Source organism: Podarcis vaucheri (assembly GCF_965113315.1).
Source record: "Podarcis vaucheri genome assembly, chromosome: 2".
Taxonomy (NCBI): domain Eukaryota; kingdom Metazoa; phylum Chordata; class Lepidosauria; order Squamata; family Lacertidae; genus Podarcis; species Podarcis vaucheri.
The window spans coordinates 73,775,828-73,791,914 of NC_138760.1; the positions used below are offsets into that span (position 1 = coordinate 73,775,828).

The 16,087-nt window shown below is 46.8% G+C and overlaps 1 protein-coding gene across 6 annotated transcripts in view; it reads left to right on the forward strand.

Moving 5' to 3' along the window:
* The window catches only part of ZNF346 (zinc finger protein 346), a 28,451-nt gene extending 12,768 nt beyond the window's left edge, over positions 1-15,683 (forward strand). For 3 of the 6 annotated variants that reach the window (XR_014217092.1, XM_082213573.1, XM_082213575.1), the window contains 2 exons: positions 10,841-10,934; positions 12,733-15,683. Coding sequence is in view for 4 of the 6 variants with exons in the window: in XM_082213573.1 (XP_082069699.1) it covers positions 10,841-10,934; positions 12,733-12,838 (200 nt within the window). In the remaining 2 variants the exon portion in view is untranslated. Of the gene's footprint in view, positions 1-10,840; positions 10,935-12,117; positions 12,161-12,732 lie in introns of all 6 variants that reach the window. The other 3 variants (XM_082213572.1, XM_082213574.1, XR_014217091.1) reach the window with 2 other exon arrangements.
* Positions 15,684-16,087: the final 404 nt, after the last annotated feature.

Consider the following 16,087-nt stretch of genomic DNA (forward strand, 5'->3'; position numbering starts at 1 on the left):
TTAGGAAGCATGGAGTACAGTAGCCAACTCATCTCTGTCTGAAAGGAGCTGTAGCCAGCAAACCAGCCAGTGCTGGACTACATGACTATATATGTTATACAAATATGACTACAATGCAAGATCATACGAACAGGCTTCCCCCTTATTTGCTTCCTCAGAAGCCCCATGCACTATTCAGAGCTGCTCTGGAGGGGTCCCCCAACCCTTTGGAGCAGTTTTGGGGGAGAATGCAGGAAGAAGAAAGAAAGAGGAAGTCCTGTTGTGCAAGTGGGAAATCTGCTGTCCTCTTGCAAACAGATATCCTGTATATAAAGGCTGTGAAAATACTATTCAGTGTTAATGAAGCAGACCTTGGTATCAGTTGCTTGGTTACAGGGAAATGGCAGCAGAATGGTGTAGTCGGAAGGTAATCATCTTGCCCTTTCCCTCTCTGACAGCCTTTTAAGCCCCCTGAAAAGCCGCTGTCAGTGGTTGGTAGGCACTCCTGAATGCAGTAGGCTGTGGTGTGGTGAGCTGGAGGAGGAAAGGGTGGGTAGAGGCAGTACCCCTTTCCCCCACTGCATTCAGAGTGTCCCCCAACCCATTTGTGTAGGTTTTCAGGAGGCCTAGAAGGCTGTTGATGAGAATCGCCGTACAGTAACCACAGACAAATAGTGTGAATGTTTTTAATTTAAGGTATGTAGAAAGGCATAGTACTTTGACTTCCAACTCCTCAGTGGGGTTTGGCATTTCAAAATAAAACCAGTCATCATCATCTGATTATCTTCACTTCTGTGGCACAACGTAGCAGGAATAAGAATTGCGTGTCATTTCAGTAAATTCAACTAAAACCCCAAATCTTCCTCCATCGAAAGACAGTGAAGTTTCACAGTTCCGCAACAGTATTGTTGTACCCATGCCCGTTTTTTGTTCATTTAGAAATCAGTAGATTTTTCCCCCATAGGCTAATAGTTCACCTTCTCTTCCAGTACATACAGAATGAATCCTTTGTTCTTGATGTTTGGCTGCTGGGGTGGGGGGGATAATTCAGTGATGGGGGATCATTAGGAAAGGAATTGAAAAGTAAAAAATGTAAGTGCCTTTATATAAGTCTATGGTGTGATCACACTTGAAATACTGTGTACATTAGTAGTCACTGCACGTCAGGGAAAATGTTGTAGATCTGGAAAAGGTGCAGAAAGAGGCATCCTGAATGATGCTGTGGAGGAGAAAATCCCCTATTAGGAAGGATCACATTTGAGGTTTCTTAGCTTGGGAAAAATGGTGGTGTGAGACCCATGAGCATAACAGAGGTGTATAATTTATGCATGGTATAGAGAAAGTGGATAGGAACACGTTTTCTCCCAGGGTCATCTAACATTGAATGGTGGGAGATATTTCAAGTTTTATGTGTGTTGTTTTTTGTTGAAACCTTTAATGTATTTTGTTCCTCCTTGCTGAGAATGCTCCTCTTGAGTCTTTAGCAGTGTGATTGGTGAGCCAGTGTACAGAAGCAGTGTCATGAATTCGCCATAGTATATTCAGTCCTTTTGAGAAGAGTTTTCATCAGGCTGTTTACAATGTTTGGGTAAATACGCCTTGATTAAGCCTTTAGCGTTGTTGTGTTTATGATAAATTGACTCCCCTTCTAGCTGACTAGAGAACTTTATTTTACATTTCTCATGATCCTTGAGTGAAAAGACAGAAAATTCATTTTCTCGGTTTAGATTTATTTGATTCATTGAAATGGGAACAGGTGGGAGTTAAGTTAGAGGCCCCAAAAATGTTACCTTTATTAAGATCTGGAACTCCCAAACTGTCAACACTTGCAAATTAGAACTGAGAAAATTGTTCACAGAAATTGCTTAAAAACTATTTCCAGCTAAGATAAGTTGGGGGAAGTGGAAGGATGCCTAAGACTGATGTCTGCTGTTTCATAGTCATACAGCATTAAGTAGCCACATCATACACTTGTCAACTATGCCTCTGTGTGTGCTGCACCTCCTTTTATGTGGATGCCTATTTTGGCTCCTATATTCCACACAGGGTAGCATGGTAGACTTGTACTATGGAGGTGGGTTTACAGCAGGGGATTAGGCTTTTGCCAGTGAATGCCTTCCATCCATTAGCCTCAGCCAGCATGGTCAATGTTTAGGGTTGAGGAGAGCTGTAGTCCAAGAACCATCTGGAGGACACCACATTGGCCACCCTTGCCTAGACAAACTCAAAAATTTCTTACTACTGCTGTGTAAAAAGTTGCTTTTCCTAACCATTGGGGAACAGATATTCCAACAGTGTTCAAGTTACTTACATAACTGCATTTCCTATAATTAAAGCCCATTGAGAGAGAATGTTGGGGCTGTTACAGCAAAGGAGATGGTAGTTACAGGCAAGAACACTTTAATATGCTTCCCAAGTGAGAATTCTGAGGCATCAGATGGTTACAATCTGTATTTCCAACCAAAGTGATTCTACAAGTGGCTGATCCAGTTTCACAGTTAGGAACCGTTCTGGAATGTAGCCTTAACACGATTTTTCTCATCTAAGCAGATGCTTTGAGCATTGGAATTCTCCATAGTGCACAGTTGCCATTATAATATACCTGTCAGGGGATGGTTAGCTGCTTGTGCTTAAAATTGTGCCCCTTCAGAGTTTGTGCGACCCCACAAACCTCTGTGTGTGACAGAGCTCCTCAGACATGTCTGCTCTAGTCACTAGTAGAGTCTGACAGTGGCTGTCTGCGGAAGCGCTTCCAGCAAAGAAGTTCCTTAACGGAAACGCGTCTCCTGGACTCACGACGTGGCAGCTTCCGGCGAAGCATGGGTCTCCCTGCAGTTGCTTCTGACACCTCCCCGCTATTTTCGCTCGAAGTGTCTCTCACCCCTTTCTCTCCCCTGCTGCTTCCTGCCTGGGCTGCTGCGTCTCTCTCAGCATTACTGAGATCCTCCTCCAGAGACCCCGCGCTCCCCCTGCTGGTCCCTGCTTTGGCTGTTGACTCTCTCCCAGTCTCTGGGAGCCTTACCACTTCCCTTTCCTCCGATGTCAGTTCCCTGACATCCACCTCCCCTCCAGGGCCCCCCTCTCCCCCGCCCCTACTCTCTCCTCTGGGCGGTGAGGAGCTGAAACCCCTAAAAGAATCCTCTTCATCTTCAGACGTCTCGAACAATTCCCTCCATCGGTCTTCGTTCCGACTCGCTGAATCCTCCTCCACCTCGGAATCAGCGAACCCCTCCAACTCTTCTTCGTCGTCGGTGGTGGCGAAGTATTCCCTCCGGAACCTCGCCACTGGCTGGGGTTTTCTAGGGAATCTCTGATGAAAAGTTTCAATCAAAACCTCGTCATCTACATCCTCTGCCCTGACCCAGGTGTTTTCCGACTCCGGCTCCCCTTCCCACATTACCAAATACTCTACTTGCTCTCCCCTCCACCTGGAATCGAGAATCTCCGCTACATGGTAGCTGTGTTCTTTTTCCTCCATAGCTGGTCCCCTATTGACCCTCCCCTCTCTGTCCCCTATATACGGTGACAGCAATGATCTGTGGAACACTGGGTGCAACTTCATGTGGTTCGGTAACCGGAGTCTGAAAGCCACTGGGTTGACCTGTTGCGTGACTTCAAATGGGCCCAGTCTTTTGGGTCTTAACTTCTTACAACCTCCTTTAAATGGTAACCCTTGGGTGGACAGCCACACCTGGTCCCCCACCCTAATGCTTTCCCCTTCCCTTCTGGTTTTGTCTGCCTGCCTCTTATATTCCTCCTTCGCCCTGTTTAAATTAAGTTGGAGCTGGCGATGGATCGCTTCCATTTCTTCAACGAACTGTTCTGCAGCAGGAACGCTCCAGTTCTCCCCCTCCCCCCCTGGGAAGGCTCGGGGATGACACCCGTGATTAGCCAAAAAGGGGCTCATCCCCGTGGACACGTTCTCTGCGTTGTTATAGGCAAATTCTGCCAACGCCAGCTTCTCCACCCAATCATTCTCTCTGTCATTCACATAACACCTCAAATATTGCTGGAGGACACCATTAGCTCTTTCCGCCTGCCCATTGGTTTCTGGATGACGGGCAGTGGAAAAATTCACCTCTACATGCAATAAGCTCATGAGCTTCCTCCAGAACCTGGAAGTAAATTGTTTCCCTCGGTCCGAAACCACCCTCAAGGGGGCACCATGCAACCTAAACACATTTTCCACAAACAATTTAGCGGTTTCTTCTGCTGTGACCGCATGTGAGCAGGCTATAAAGTGGGCCATCTTGGTTAACAGGTCTACCACAACCATAATGGCTGTCTTCCCTTTGGACCTGGGCAGATCAGTCATGAAATCTATTGCCACTGCCTCCCATGGTCTTTCCGGCGTGGGTAGTGGTTCTAATAAACCTGCCGGTGCCCGCCTCTCCCCCTTGGCTCGTTGACATCGGTCACACCCTCTCACATATTCACGCACATCTTCCCTGACCTTGGGCCACCAGAATTCCCTGGTAACCAGCCACATGGTTTTGTGTTGCCCAAAATGCCCTGCTGTGGGGCTATCGTGCAGTTGCTTGAGTACCTTTTCCCTCAATTCCCCTTCAGGTATGTATAACGCTCCCTTGTAGTACAACGCCCCGTTTCTCTCCTCAAAACCCCTGGGTTTGTCTCCCTCCCTCCTGAGACCCCTGAGTTTGTCCTGGGCGTATTCATCCTGCACCGTTCCCTCTACCAGTTCCCTTTGCCCCACCAAAGCCGCCCCACACACCCAGCGGTCCTCGGGAATGACATGGGTCTCTTCGGGTGCACCCTCTCCCTCCAAATATTCAGGTTTGCGTGAGAGAGCGTCCGCCCTCACGTTCTCCGGGCCTGGTACGTAACAAATCTCAAAGTTAAATTTGGAGAACTCCTGAGCCCATCTCAACTGCCTTTGGTTGAGCACTCGCGCAGTTCTCCAATACTCTAGATTCTTATGGTCCGTGCACACTTGCACCTTCTGTTGTGCACCAATTAGTAGGTGCCTCCATCTCCGGAAGGCCTCATAAATAGCAAGAAGTTCCCGGTCGTACACCGTGTAGTTTCTCTCAGATTTGTTCAGCTTTCGCGAAAAGAAGGCACACGGTCGCCACTCTGACCCCTCCTTCCCCGGCTGCAGAAGAAGCACCGCCCCTATGGCTCTGTCAGAAGCGTCTGTTTCAACCCTCAGCTTTTTTTGTAAATCCACATGTAGAAGTTGTTCGTCAGAGGCGAAGGCCCTTTTCAGTTCCTCAAACGCTCGCTCCGCCTCCCCCGTCCAAACAAACTTCTTTTTGCTGCTGAGACAGTCCGTGATGGGCGCCGTCAGGTGGGCGAAGTTTCGGATGAACTTACGATAAAAGTTTCCAAACCCTAGGAACCTCTGCACATCCTTCTTGGTCTTGGGTGTTTTCCATTCCAGCACCGCTTGAACCTTGCCGGGGTCCATGGCCAGCCCCTTGTCTGACAAGCGGTACCCCAGGAATTCCACCTCCTTGGTATGAAACTGACACTTCTCCAGTTTCACCCACAGTCTGTTGGCTTGCAGCCTGCTCAACACTTCTCTGACGTCTCTCACATGTTGCTCCTCATTCTCCGAATACACCAACACGTCATCTAAGAAGGCCACGCAATTCTTGTAGAGCAAAGGCCCCAGTACATGGTTCATAAAGGCTTGAAAACACGCGGAGCCTGTTTGTAATCCAAAAGGCATAACGAGGTATTCAAATGCCCCCAAAGGGGTGAACATGGTGGTCTTCCATTCATCCCCTTTCCTTATACGTATCAGGTTGTACGCCCCCCTTAGGTCCAGCTTTGTAAAAATCTTTCCTTTTCGCACCCTGGTCAAAATATCATCAATCCTGGGCATAGGAAAAGCCGCCGGCTCTGTCACTGCATTTAGGGCCCGAAAGTCACATACCAGCCTCGGCTTGTCCGTGTTTTTTTTATCCACAAAAAACACTGGGCTACCCCCCGCTGCCTTGGACTCTCTGATGAAGCCTCTCTTCAGGTTCTTGTCAATGAACGCTCGCAACTCCTGCATCTCCCTGTCTGACATGGCATACAACTTGCCTACAGGAAGCTGTGCTCCAGGGAGTAAATTGATCTGGCAATCAAAGGGCCTATGCGGGGGTAGTTGGTCCGCTTCCTTCTCGCTGAACACGTCGCTGAGATCAGCATACTGTGGTGGCACCTTCCCCTTCTCCATTACTTCCGTCCCTGCTAGGGTGGCTTGGGCCCCTGCTGACCCCTTTTCCGCCCTGCAGTGTTCTAAGCAGTGTGCGGAACCGAAGGAAACCACTCTTTGATGCCAGCCCACCAGCGGATCATGTAGTGCTAGCCAGCTCATTCCCAAAATAATGGGAGCGCCTCCCAAGGTGGCCACATTAAACGCTATCAGTTCTGTGTGCCTTGCCACCCTCATTATCATTGGGACGGTCTGCAAGCTGACGCCTCCTCCCAACAGTTCCCTGCCATCGATCGTGGTCACCTGCAGGGGGTTGCTTAAAGGGATAGTCTGTATCTGGTGCTCAGCAGCAAACTCCTTGCTCATGAAATTGCAGGAGCTGCCTGAGTCCAACAGCGCCTTTATTTTTAGGGGGTGTCCATTTTGCAGCTCTAGCGACACTTCAATCACTAGAGCAGGTCGAGGAGCTTCTGGCACTGGCACTTGGGGAAGGGGCACTTTCACTGCTCTTTGGCCTGGCTGCAGTGCCCTGCTGGCAACCAGGCGTTGGCTTTTACCTGCTCCGTTTCTCCCTGCTCTTCCCCCTCAACAGCTCCCACCATCCCTTGCCATTCCTTCCTCTGGGGGCAGACTCTGGCAAAGTGGCCTGGCTGTTGGCAGAGATAGCATTTCCGGGCTCCCTTTCCCTCCTTCTTCGCCCCCTCACTGGGCTTTGAAACTGCGCGCGCGCGGGCTGTTCCGATTTCCATCGGCTCTGCCGGCGGGAAAGCTGGCTCAGGAATGTCTGGAATGCGTAACTCCTTCCAACGTTCCCCTCTCCCTTCCCGCCTCTCCAAGGCTCTTGCCTCCTGGCGCGCTCCAATGGTCAGCGCAGATTTGGTCAGCTGATCCATAGACACCGCCCTGGGGCTCCTGGCCAGCTCGTCTTTCACAGCTGAAGAAAGACCTTCTTCAAATAGCATCTGAATGGGTGCTGCCGATAAATCCCACCCCAATCTGTGAATCAGCATGGTAAATTCAGTCCAGTACTCACGGACAGATCTGCTTCCCTGCTTGCAAGCCATTAGCTGTCTGCGCACCACCCCTTCCTCAATATCGCTGGAAAACATGATATCCATTGCACGAAAGAATTTCATAGTGTCCTTTAGGATATCGTTGTGCGTTGCCATCAGGGGTCGAACCCAGTCCCGCGCCCCCTTCTCAAGATGCCCAATTACGAACGCAACTCGCGATTCCTCATCAGGGAACTCATCAAACTGCACATTCAGAGCATATTGCATCTCAGTCCTAAAGGCATGGTAATCCTTGGGGTCCCCCCCAAACTTCTGCACCAATCCTGGTACCTTTCTGGGGAACTGAGTGGTTCTCCCCTTTTTGTCAGCATCCTGAGCCCTTCTCTCCTCGAGCCTCGCCGTCTGCAGCGCAAGTTGGACCTCCAGAGCTTGATACCTTTCTTCCAAGCTTGGACCAGCTCCAACCCCTGCGTCTCCGGTTCCGACTGGGTTGCTCATGATGCTTTCTCCTGCACAGGCAGCGTACAGAGACTGTCAGACTGCTGTCAGGGGATGATTAGCTGCTTGTGCTTAAAATTGTGCCCCTTCAGAGTTTGTGCGACCCCACAAACCTCTGTGTGTGACAGAGCTCCTCAGACATGTCTGCTCTAGTCACTAGTAGAGTCTGACAGTGGCTGTCTGCGGAAGCGCTTCCAGCAAAGAAGTTCCTTAACGGAAACGCGTCTCCTGGACTCACGACGTGGCAGCTTCCGGCGAAGCATGGGTCTCCCTGCAGTTGCTTCTGACACCTCCCCGCTATTTTCGCTCGAAGTGTCTCTCACCCCTTTCTCTCCCCTGCTGCTTCCTGCCTGGGCTGCTGCGTCTCTCTCAGCATTACTGAGATCCTCCTCCAGAGACCCCGCGCTCCCCCTGCTGGTCCCTGCTTTGGCTGTTGACTCTCTCCCAGTCTCTGGGAGCCTTACCACTTCCCTTTCCTCCGATGTCAGTTCCCTGACAATACCCATTCTTCATTCTTTCCTACAATGTGGCATCCATACTTGTGCATTATTAGCATGAAGACACTGGTGTATTCCTTGCCTCTTAAATTCTCCTCTCACTGATACCAGTCCCCTAGATCAGTGTTTCCCAACCTTTTTTGGGCAAAGGCACACTTGTTTCATGAAAAAAATCTCGAGGCACACCACCATGCCAGATGGGGAAAGGTCACTTTTTACTTATGTAAAAAAAAATAAAAAAATAGTAACAGCATAGAAGGTAATGGTTAGGCTAGCATCCCTCTTCCAAATATGCTAGGTTTTTATTTGCAGGGACTGTTCTACATGGGAAAGCATTCAGCACTGTCATTCTCCCATCTGCCATCTGAATTGGTACTATTCTGGGTCAACTTACTCTGCTGCATGTGTAGATGAAAATGGCACCAAGTGTGGGGGAGGGGGCAGAACAGGTTTCAGATACAGGATATTAAGCATACACGTACTTCAGATTGAACTGGTTGCTTGCTTTGCAAGTTTTCATTTCCCAAATGACTGCCTTGGCAAGCGCAATACCTACCAGGCTCAAAGCCGGTCTCGCGCTGCCGCTTCCCGTGCTCTCAAGGACCCGGGAGGAGGAAGGCGTGAAGGGAATCCCGAAAGTGCAAAAACCTCGCGCATGCGCAGGCCTTCCACCTGCGACAGCCCAGTAGGCCAGCCGAAGCGAGCGGCGATGGGATGTGGGAGGGAGCTCGCTCGCCGCCCCGCGTGTGCCTATGTGGGGCACGTTACAGCCCCGTGACGTCAGCGCCACGCAGGCAGCCAGGCAGGCAGACAGACGGCGAGAGCCCCGCACTGGGCGGCCTCTCCTCGCCACCGCCCCGCCTCTTGCCGCCCGACTCGCCCGCCTCCCTCCCATGGCACACCAGGCAACGTCTCGCGGCACACTAGTGTGCCACGGAACACCGGTTGGGAAACACTGCCCTAGATGATAAAACAGACATACATGTCTTTACTGGAGAACTATACTGAAGAAAATCCACCAACATAGCTTGAATACATTATATACCATACTTACAAAAGGTGGTTCAACAGTACAATCCTGTGCATATCTACTCAGAATTGGGTGTCAGTGTGTTCTTTGGGACTTAGTCCCATGCAAATTGGTTTAGGATTGCAGCCCCAGTAACTATAGATGACCTGAAGCAGTTCAATCACAAAATGGAATACTACTGCATTATGAAACACATTGTGTCTCATTCTGTTTCTTTGCTTTAAAATATTCCACTTTTCTTCTGTAACAATTTAAGCATCAGAGCAAAAGGGACATATATAGAAAATAAAATTGCAGTGGGAGTCCTGTGAAGAACAGGATATCGGTGATCACATCTTCTGTTTTTACTTTTTCTAGAAGGGCACGTACTTGAAACTGTTGCAGCAAAACCAACAAAATGTATTGTGACACCTTAAAGGGTAACATTTATTAGTACACAAGCTTTTGAGAACTAGAGTGCTTGTGCCGTATTAAATTTGTTATTCTTTAAGGTGCCCCAAGACGCTTGAAGTGGAATTCAGCATCACACTGTGCCGGTCGTTTTGTCAGTGCAAGCATTGCTTGCCAAATGGAATAACTTCCTCTCTCTCCCTCCCTCCTTCCCTCCCACTGCACCCTGTTCTGGTTATTTTTATTTTAAATGCCCCCCCTAAATTTAATTGGAGCAGTGGCCCTAGGAAAGCAGGGGGTTAGGCCTAATACCTTCCATGTCATTTTCTTTATCTAACACACCCCCATGTATTGCAGCAGCAGCTGTTTACCATGCAGGGTGAAAGATACCTGTGTATTTTTCCCCAGTGGGGCAAACAGCAGCTGGGGCAGAAACATTTAGATAATAAAAATGGTGTGAGGGAGAATTACTCTACTCATATTTTGAAACTCCCTTCAGTAGTTGTCAGCAAAAATAGATATATTTGGAGATCTAATCATGGATCCTCCCACATCTTCTGTAATTGACCCTGAGTCAGAGGAATGTTCTTGGAAACTGTTGATTAAGCTCACTGTGTGCTGAGAGATCATTTTACCGTGCAACTTAAAAGTGGCAGCTTGGAGCTGGATAGCAATGCTTAGAGCAGTGGTGGGGAAGCTCTGGAACCATGAGCTTAATACGGGCCTAATTAGGCCCAGCAAGGTTCCCCCAAATCAAGCCCACCTGCCCCACACTTGACATCATATACGGCATCGGTTGTGGGGTAGGTACAGATGTGCACTCCTGGTTGATAAGCAGGGCTTGTATTTGACACCTTTTATATTTGGTGCCCAATGCAAGCCATGCTGTGGCTGATTCCACTCAACTCCTGAGTGGAGCCTATCTCTGCAAACTCTGCTTTGGCAGGAATCTTCCCTTGCAGCCCAGCTTGAGTTAAAGCTAGGCTAGCGGGAGAAATCATGAGTCCCTCAAATTTTTCCTTTGAATTTTTGTCACCTGCTGTCATGATGACCTGCCATAGGATAGCCCTTTCCACCTGTCAAGTGACACATGGGGGAACTCACGATCCAGCTATTTGGCTGGATCCTGTTCCTCTCCCCTGGCTTAGAACTCCTAGCATCATCTTTGGCTTAGTCACTGTGAACAACATTTCAGAATTGGTAATTGACATTGGGGTGTTTGCTTCAGTGAATTTGGTGCTCACACTTGTTTAACCCTGTCTTTCAGCTGGGAAGGGATATCCATGTGAAAGCTGTAACATAGTACTGAACTCCATAGAGCAGTACCAAGCTCACATCAGCGGCTTCAAACACAAGAACCAGTAAGTGTTTAAATATTCTTCTGTCTGTAGTAGCTACATTGTATAATCTGCCACTGAATAGGAAGCATTGTCTCGCATCTGGCTTATAGTCTGGATTTTTACCCAAAAAAATTAAGATTCATCTGCAGGCAGCTCTAATGTTTAAAAGGTCTATGTTGCTACTTATGTACCAAAGGTAATAAGCATTTTGGGGAAAGAGAGGTTTATGAGTCAAATGACACATTGCAGATTTTCCAAATGATGCTGTCTGGTGTGGAGCCCCTCCACTTGGTCAGAACCAAATTGATGAAGCCAATTTGGCAACTGTAACCTCTTATTTGGTTTGGGTCTTGTCCTAGTAGCCTTTCCATACATGTGCTTCAGACATGTACAGGTCAACAGCCCTCTTGACTTCTCTTGTTATTCTGGTCATTAGCATCAAGTTCCTAGGTACCTGTAATGAATATAGGGGTTGCTCGTGCGTAAGTTGCCACCACTCCTGGCTATGTTGCCTTGTTAAACCTTTTCTGTCTGGACAGCCCTTCAATTCGTGGCTGCCTCAGTCACTAGCAGAATCCGTCAGTGGGCGTTTCTTAAACCTTTTCCAGCATAAAAGCTGTTTGACGCCAAGTCTCCTCCTACTCTCCCTGCGCGGAAGTCTTCTGCGCAGGGAGGGTGTGGGTAGTGGAGGACCCGTGCTCTCCCCGCTGGTGTCCAGCGAAGAGTCCTGGAGCCCTCTCGTCAATTCCCCCATCTGCCCCCCTTTATCCCTGGTGTCGCGCTGATTACCTTCCCCCGCTGAGCTACCTCTCTCCCTGCTGGGTCCCTCTCCAGCATCACTTGAGAGCCTTCCCTCCGCCTCTGGCTCCGATGTCAGTTCCCTGACAGTACCATACCCAACATCTACTACAGTTCTGTTGGTTTTTTTTTGTTTGTTTGTTTGTTTCACCAAAGCATTTTAATTTTGATAAAGTTTGTAGAGAAATTTTGAAAAAAAACTTCCAGTATATGTCACTGTCAAATGAGTACAGGTTTTCTTGGAGAACTCCATAAAGCAAAATATTTTACATAGAACATGTCATGTGGTGTGTTGCCTGTCTTTCGGACCGTGGGGGTGGCAAGGAAAAATATTTTCTATTATATCATTTTAACACACAGATCTGCAGATTGTTCTATTATATTAATTTTGTTTTTATGGGACCAGTCAAAGCACCATGGAATCGCCGCAAAACATGAAGACTCACAGGGTATGGCATCAAAGAAATCTTATTACCTTTTCTGTATGGCATACGTTAAGCACTTGGGTGATGCTATATCCTGGTGGTGGCATTGGTCTTACCAAGTCTGTGCAAGCACGTGGATGCACTCAACTTGCTGGGGAAACTCTGTTTGCCAAATGCATGGCATTTTACATGGCAAACAAGTTTTAGGGCTGTGGCTCTGTCTGTGCTGCAGGTTAGGCATTCTGCCAAAAGTGGACAGTACTGCCTTGTTGCATATAATCCTGTTAACTTTTAGCAGAAATCATCTGAAGATTTATAATTCTTTTCCGTTGGTATGAAGTTAAATCTACAGGTGAGGCCATTTTTGTATGCTAAAACTGCGGATCTTATCGGATTGCTCTCCCCACCCATCACTCACTTGCAGGGTGTTTTATTGTGGTGAATGGAAGTGGGATTTTTCAAGACAACTGGATTTAGCACAGTATTGGTCCAGCTTGAGATTCCACAATAAGCAGATGTTCATTTTCTGTACACTTTGCAGTGATAATTTTTGAAGCGGTTTCAATAATCTGTCCCATCTCTGTCTCAATCCACAGTATACCAGGAGGAATACCTGTTACAGCACGGTACCAGAAGCAGCTGTACACACGAGAGGAGACAACGGGCCCTGATGGCTACAGCTATTTTAGCCAAGACCTCTAGAGAGGAAGCTCCTGCACTCTTTTTGGATTGCCGGTAGCCCAAAAGTGAACATCGCTTCTCAACCCACTACGGTTTTATTGTTCCTCTGGCTGAATGAAACCCTCCTATCCTGCAGTGTACAAGTTTAGCTGATTCAGAACTAACTATTGGCTAAAGGATCTAGAAGGGACAGATATACTAGTTGGCATTTGGAAAGACCTTTAGAATAGTTTTCATTGTGTAATCTCTTGCTGTAACGGCTGATGGGTGAGGTGGGAAGGAGTAGGAGTTGTGTCTGGCACAAGTAAGACTTGGCACCTACCAGTGTTCTATCTCGAGCCCATCCTTTCCCTCTGCCCGGAAGAAGCAGACGGGAGTTCTACACCCACTACCAGCCAGAGAAGAGCAACTTTTGGAAGAAAGTTCCTAATTCTTGGTTATGGGGTGCTTGTTAAATGTGAGATGTGGAATGGGCATAATGGACAGACTGATGATCTCCTCCTTGCCTAGAAATGGGGTGTTGCATCGCTGTGTTTGTCGTGCCCCTTTCTGAATTAACTGGGTTTGTGTGCAGAGTTTCTTAGGTCACCAATATGCCATTTGCATCCTTTTTGTAGTTCTGCAGATGTTGGTTCTGGAACATCTGGTAATCTGTTTAATAAAAAGCTGTTTCTGTTAGTAGTATGCATAATCTGCTTCAGAAAAGCAAGCAGAAGGAGTGCCTCCAGAAAACTGCACTTCTCCCTCGGTTCCTGGCATACTTGTGGAAACTTGTGCTTTTGAGCCTCACTATGTACAGCTTTCTGTTGTGTTAAATGTTCATCAGAAATGTTTTTTTGGTATGATGGAAGGTTTGAAAAAAATGTCCTTTTTCAGAACCTTAAAGCTTTTGAATTAATTTGTACAAAGGTTTAGCAAGGGCGAAAGAACAAGCAGCTACGGTCTGACTTTGAGGCAATTCTAAGCTGAAAAATAGTGCTTTGCATAGCATTGTGGGCCTTCCACTTGTGAACTTTGCAAGTCCAAGAACTAGTTTCCATCCATGTGAAACCATTTCTCAGAGACAAGACATTCTTTCCGATTGCTTCCTGAGACTCGGAAAACAACATAGGTAGCAGCTGGGAATGCTGCTTGAGGCAAACTGACTATGCTTTGTTTGGGCAGAGGTAAAATTAGTTTGCGTTTTGGTCATTTCCTTTTCCCTTGTATGGATATAAGATGGTAAGCTTGAAGTCTCCTAACATCTGAGTTTGTTTCAAGTCTGCCAGATGGCCTGTTTCCAAAACAATCAGTTGAAATGCTAATCTTATTTGTAAGAAAAAACCACTCACATAAGCATAAAGGCAAGAGATGTGAGATACACCTCTCTTGCCTAGCCCATCGTTAAACTGCTTTTCTACTCGTGTACAAAACAGGATGTGGCTCTTTTTTCCTTAGTGCTTCTCCCTTCCTACCTAATTGCTTCAGTGTTATTGATCAAAATGGACATTCATTAAAATTGGACACCTTGTACTCTTGAGTCTTGACTGACTACAGCTTTGGAGTCGTCCCTGCTTATAAGTTTGTTTAGCCCATGAGTCCCCATAATTAGCAGCAAACCAGTATTCTATGTAGGCGGTTCAATTCTGTGTCTCGTAGGGCCTCTCATTCTTCATTACATTCCTGACCTCATCTTCTGGCTGGCAGTTATTTTTGGAACCTAGGTATGGGAGATGGACTATCCTGTCCTCTACCTTATCTGATGGCTTTCATTGTGATTTTGCTCCCTTTTGCATTCTGACTACAGGAGTGGGACAGGGTATTGACTGGAGACACACTCTTTCTCTCTTTTCTGATAGCCTCTGTGCCTCCATCTGCAGTATTGCTCCGATAGAAATGAGTGAATATTGCTACCAGTATTTACACTTAACATGCAACTCCTCTTGGATATGTCTGTGTGCTCAGTCTGTACCACCCTAGAACACTTAAGAGAGTCTTCATCTGTGCTTTCCCAGCAGTATTATTAGTCAGGGTAGGGTTCACATCAGACCACACCAGCGGTGCATCTTCTTGCATTCCCTCTTGTCTTCCCTACAGTGACAATTCATTACCACATTCCAAGTAAGCAGTCTTTCTTACAATAAAAAGCTTATCTTTCTCCTTTCACCAATGACAGGTTTTTGCGTATGAGATATTCTCTACATGTAGAACACAGGACAAGCATAGATGATTTTATATATATATATATATATATTGCCACTATGTACTGGGGTGGAGTGATGAGGCTAGGTGTCCTGGATATACATCTCCCATTTCCAACAGACTGAGCAGTGTTTGTCCTGTAAGTCCCTAAAATTGCTTTATTTCTTTATTTAGCTTCAATCAAACACCATGACTAAGGGGGGAGATATTGAAGTAACCTTGTGCATAAGGCTCTGCTCTTACAACATGTGGTGAAAAGCTCTATCTGCATACATGCACATGCTATGCAGCTTTTCTGTAAATAATTGATGGGACAAATAATGTATCTTCTGACTTAAACAGTAGCTATGTGTGCCTAACCCTTTATTTTAAACTTCATATTTTTCCTGCATTTGACTTTTCTGTTTTGGCGTTCTCCAGTGTCTTGTGCTGTACTTGGATTTTAGTCTTTGACCTGCCCAATGAACTTTCGCAGCCTAGAGTAGAGATTTGAGCAAGATGATTGCCTCCATGAAGATCTAACCTTATAATTTGATTTCTGTTGTATATTGCATTCTGTTACAGTTGCTAAGAACAGATATTTTTGGCAAGTCCAAAGCTGAGTAAGTACTCTGTTACATCATTAACATGATGACTATGCTGGCTCAGCCTGATATGGAAGCGTCATGATAAATTCATGAATTTCCATTTGTCTCTTGCCTGTTATTTGGGTTGGGTTTTTATATATATATATATAAATAGCCAGGTACACTCCGCCTTATTCTAGAGATTAAAGTTTTGTTTTTCTGTTCATATTAACAGTAGACGTTCTGTTTCTGTTTGTGTCAAGTTTTTACCCTAGGAGCTGGGTATCAACAAACAGGGCTGGTCTTAACATGATTCCAGGAAAACCCAAATTCTGCACTTGAAACAAATTATGTAAAATGAGAAATTAGCATAAATACCATAATTTGATGTGTGTTAATTGCACTGTGTGTGCTTGAACAGCTTGCTTGGTGCAGCATTGTGGATTACAGGGAGAAGGGAGAGAGACTACTTTTAGCCACAGCCACTGGAGCTGAATCTTGCTTTAAAGCATGCATAGAAGTG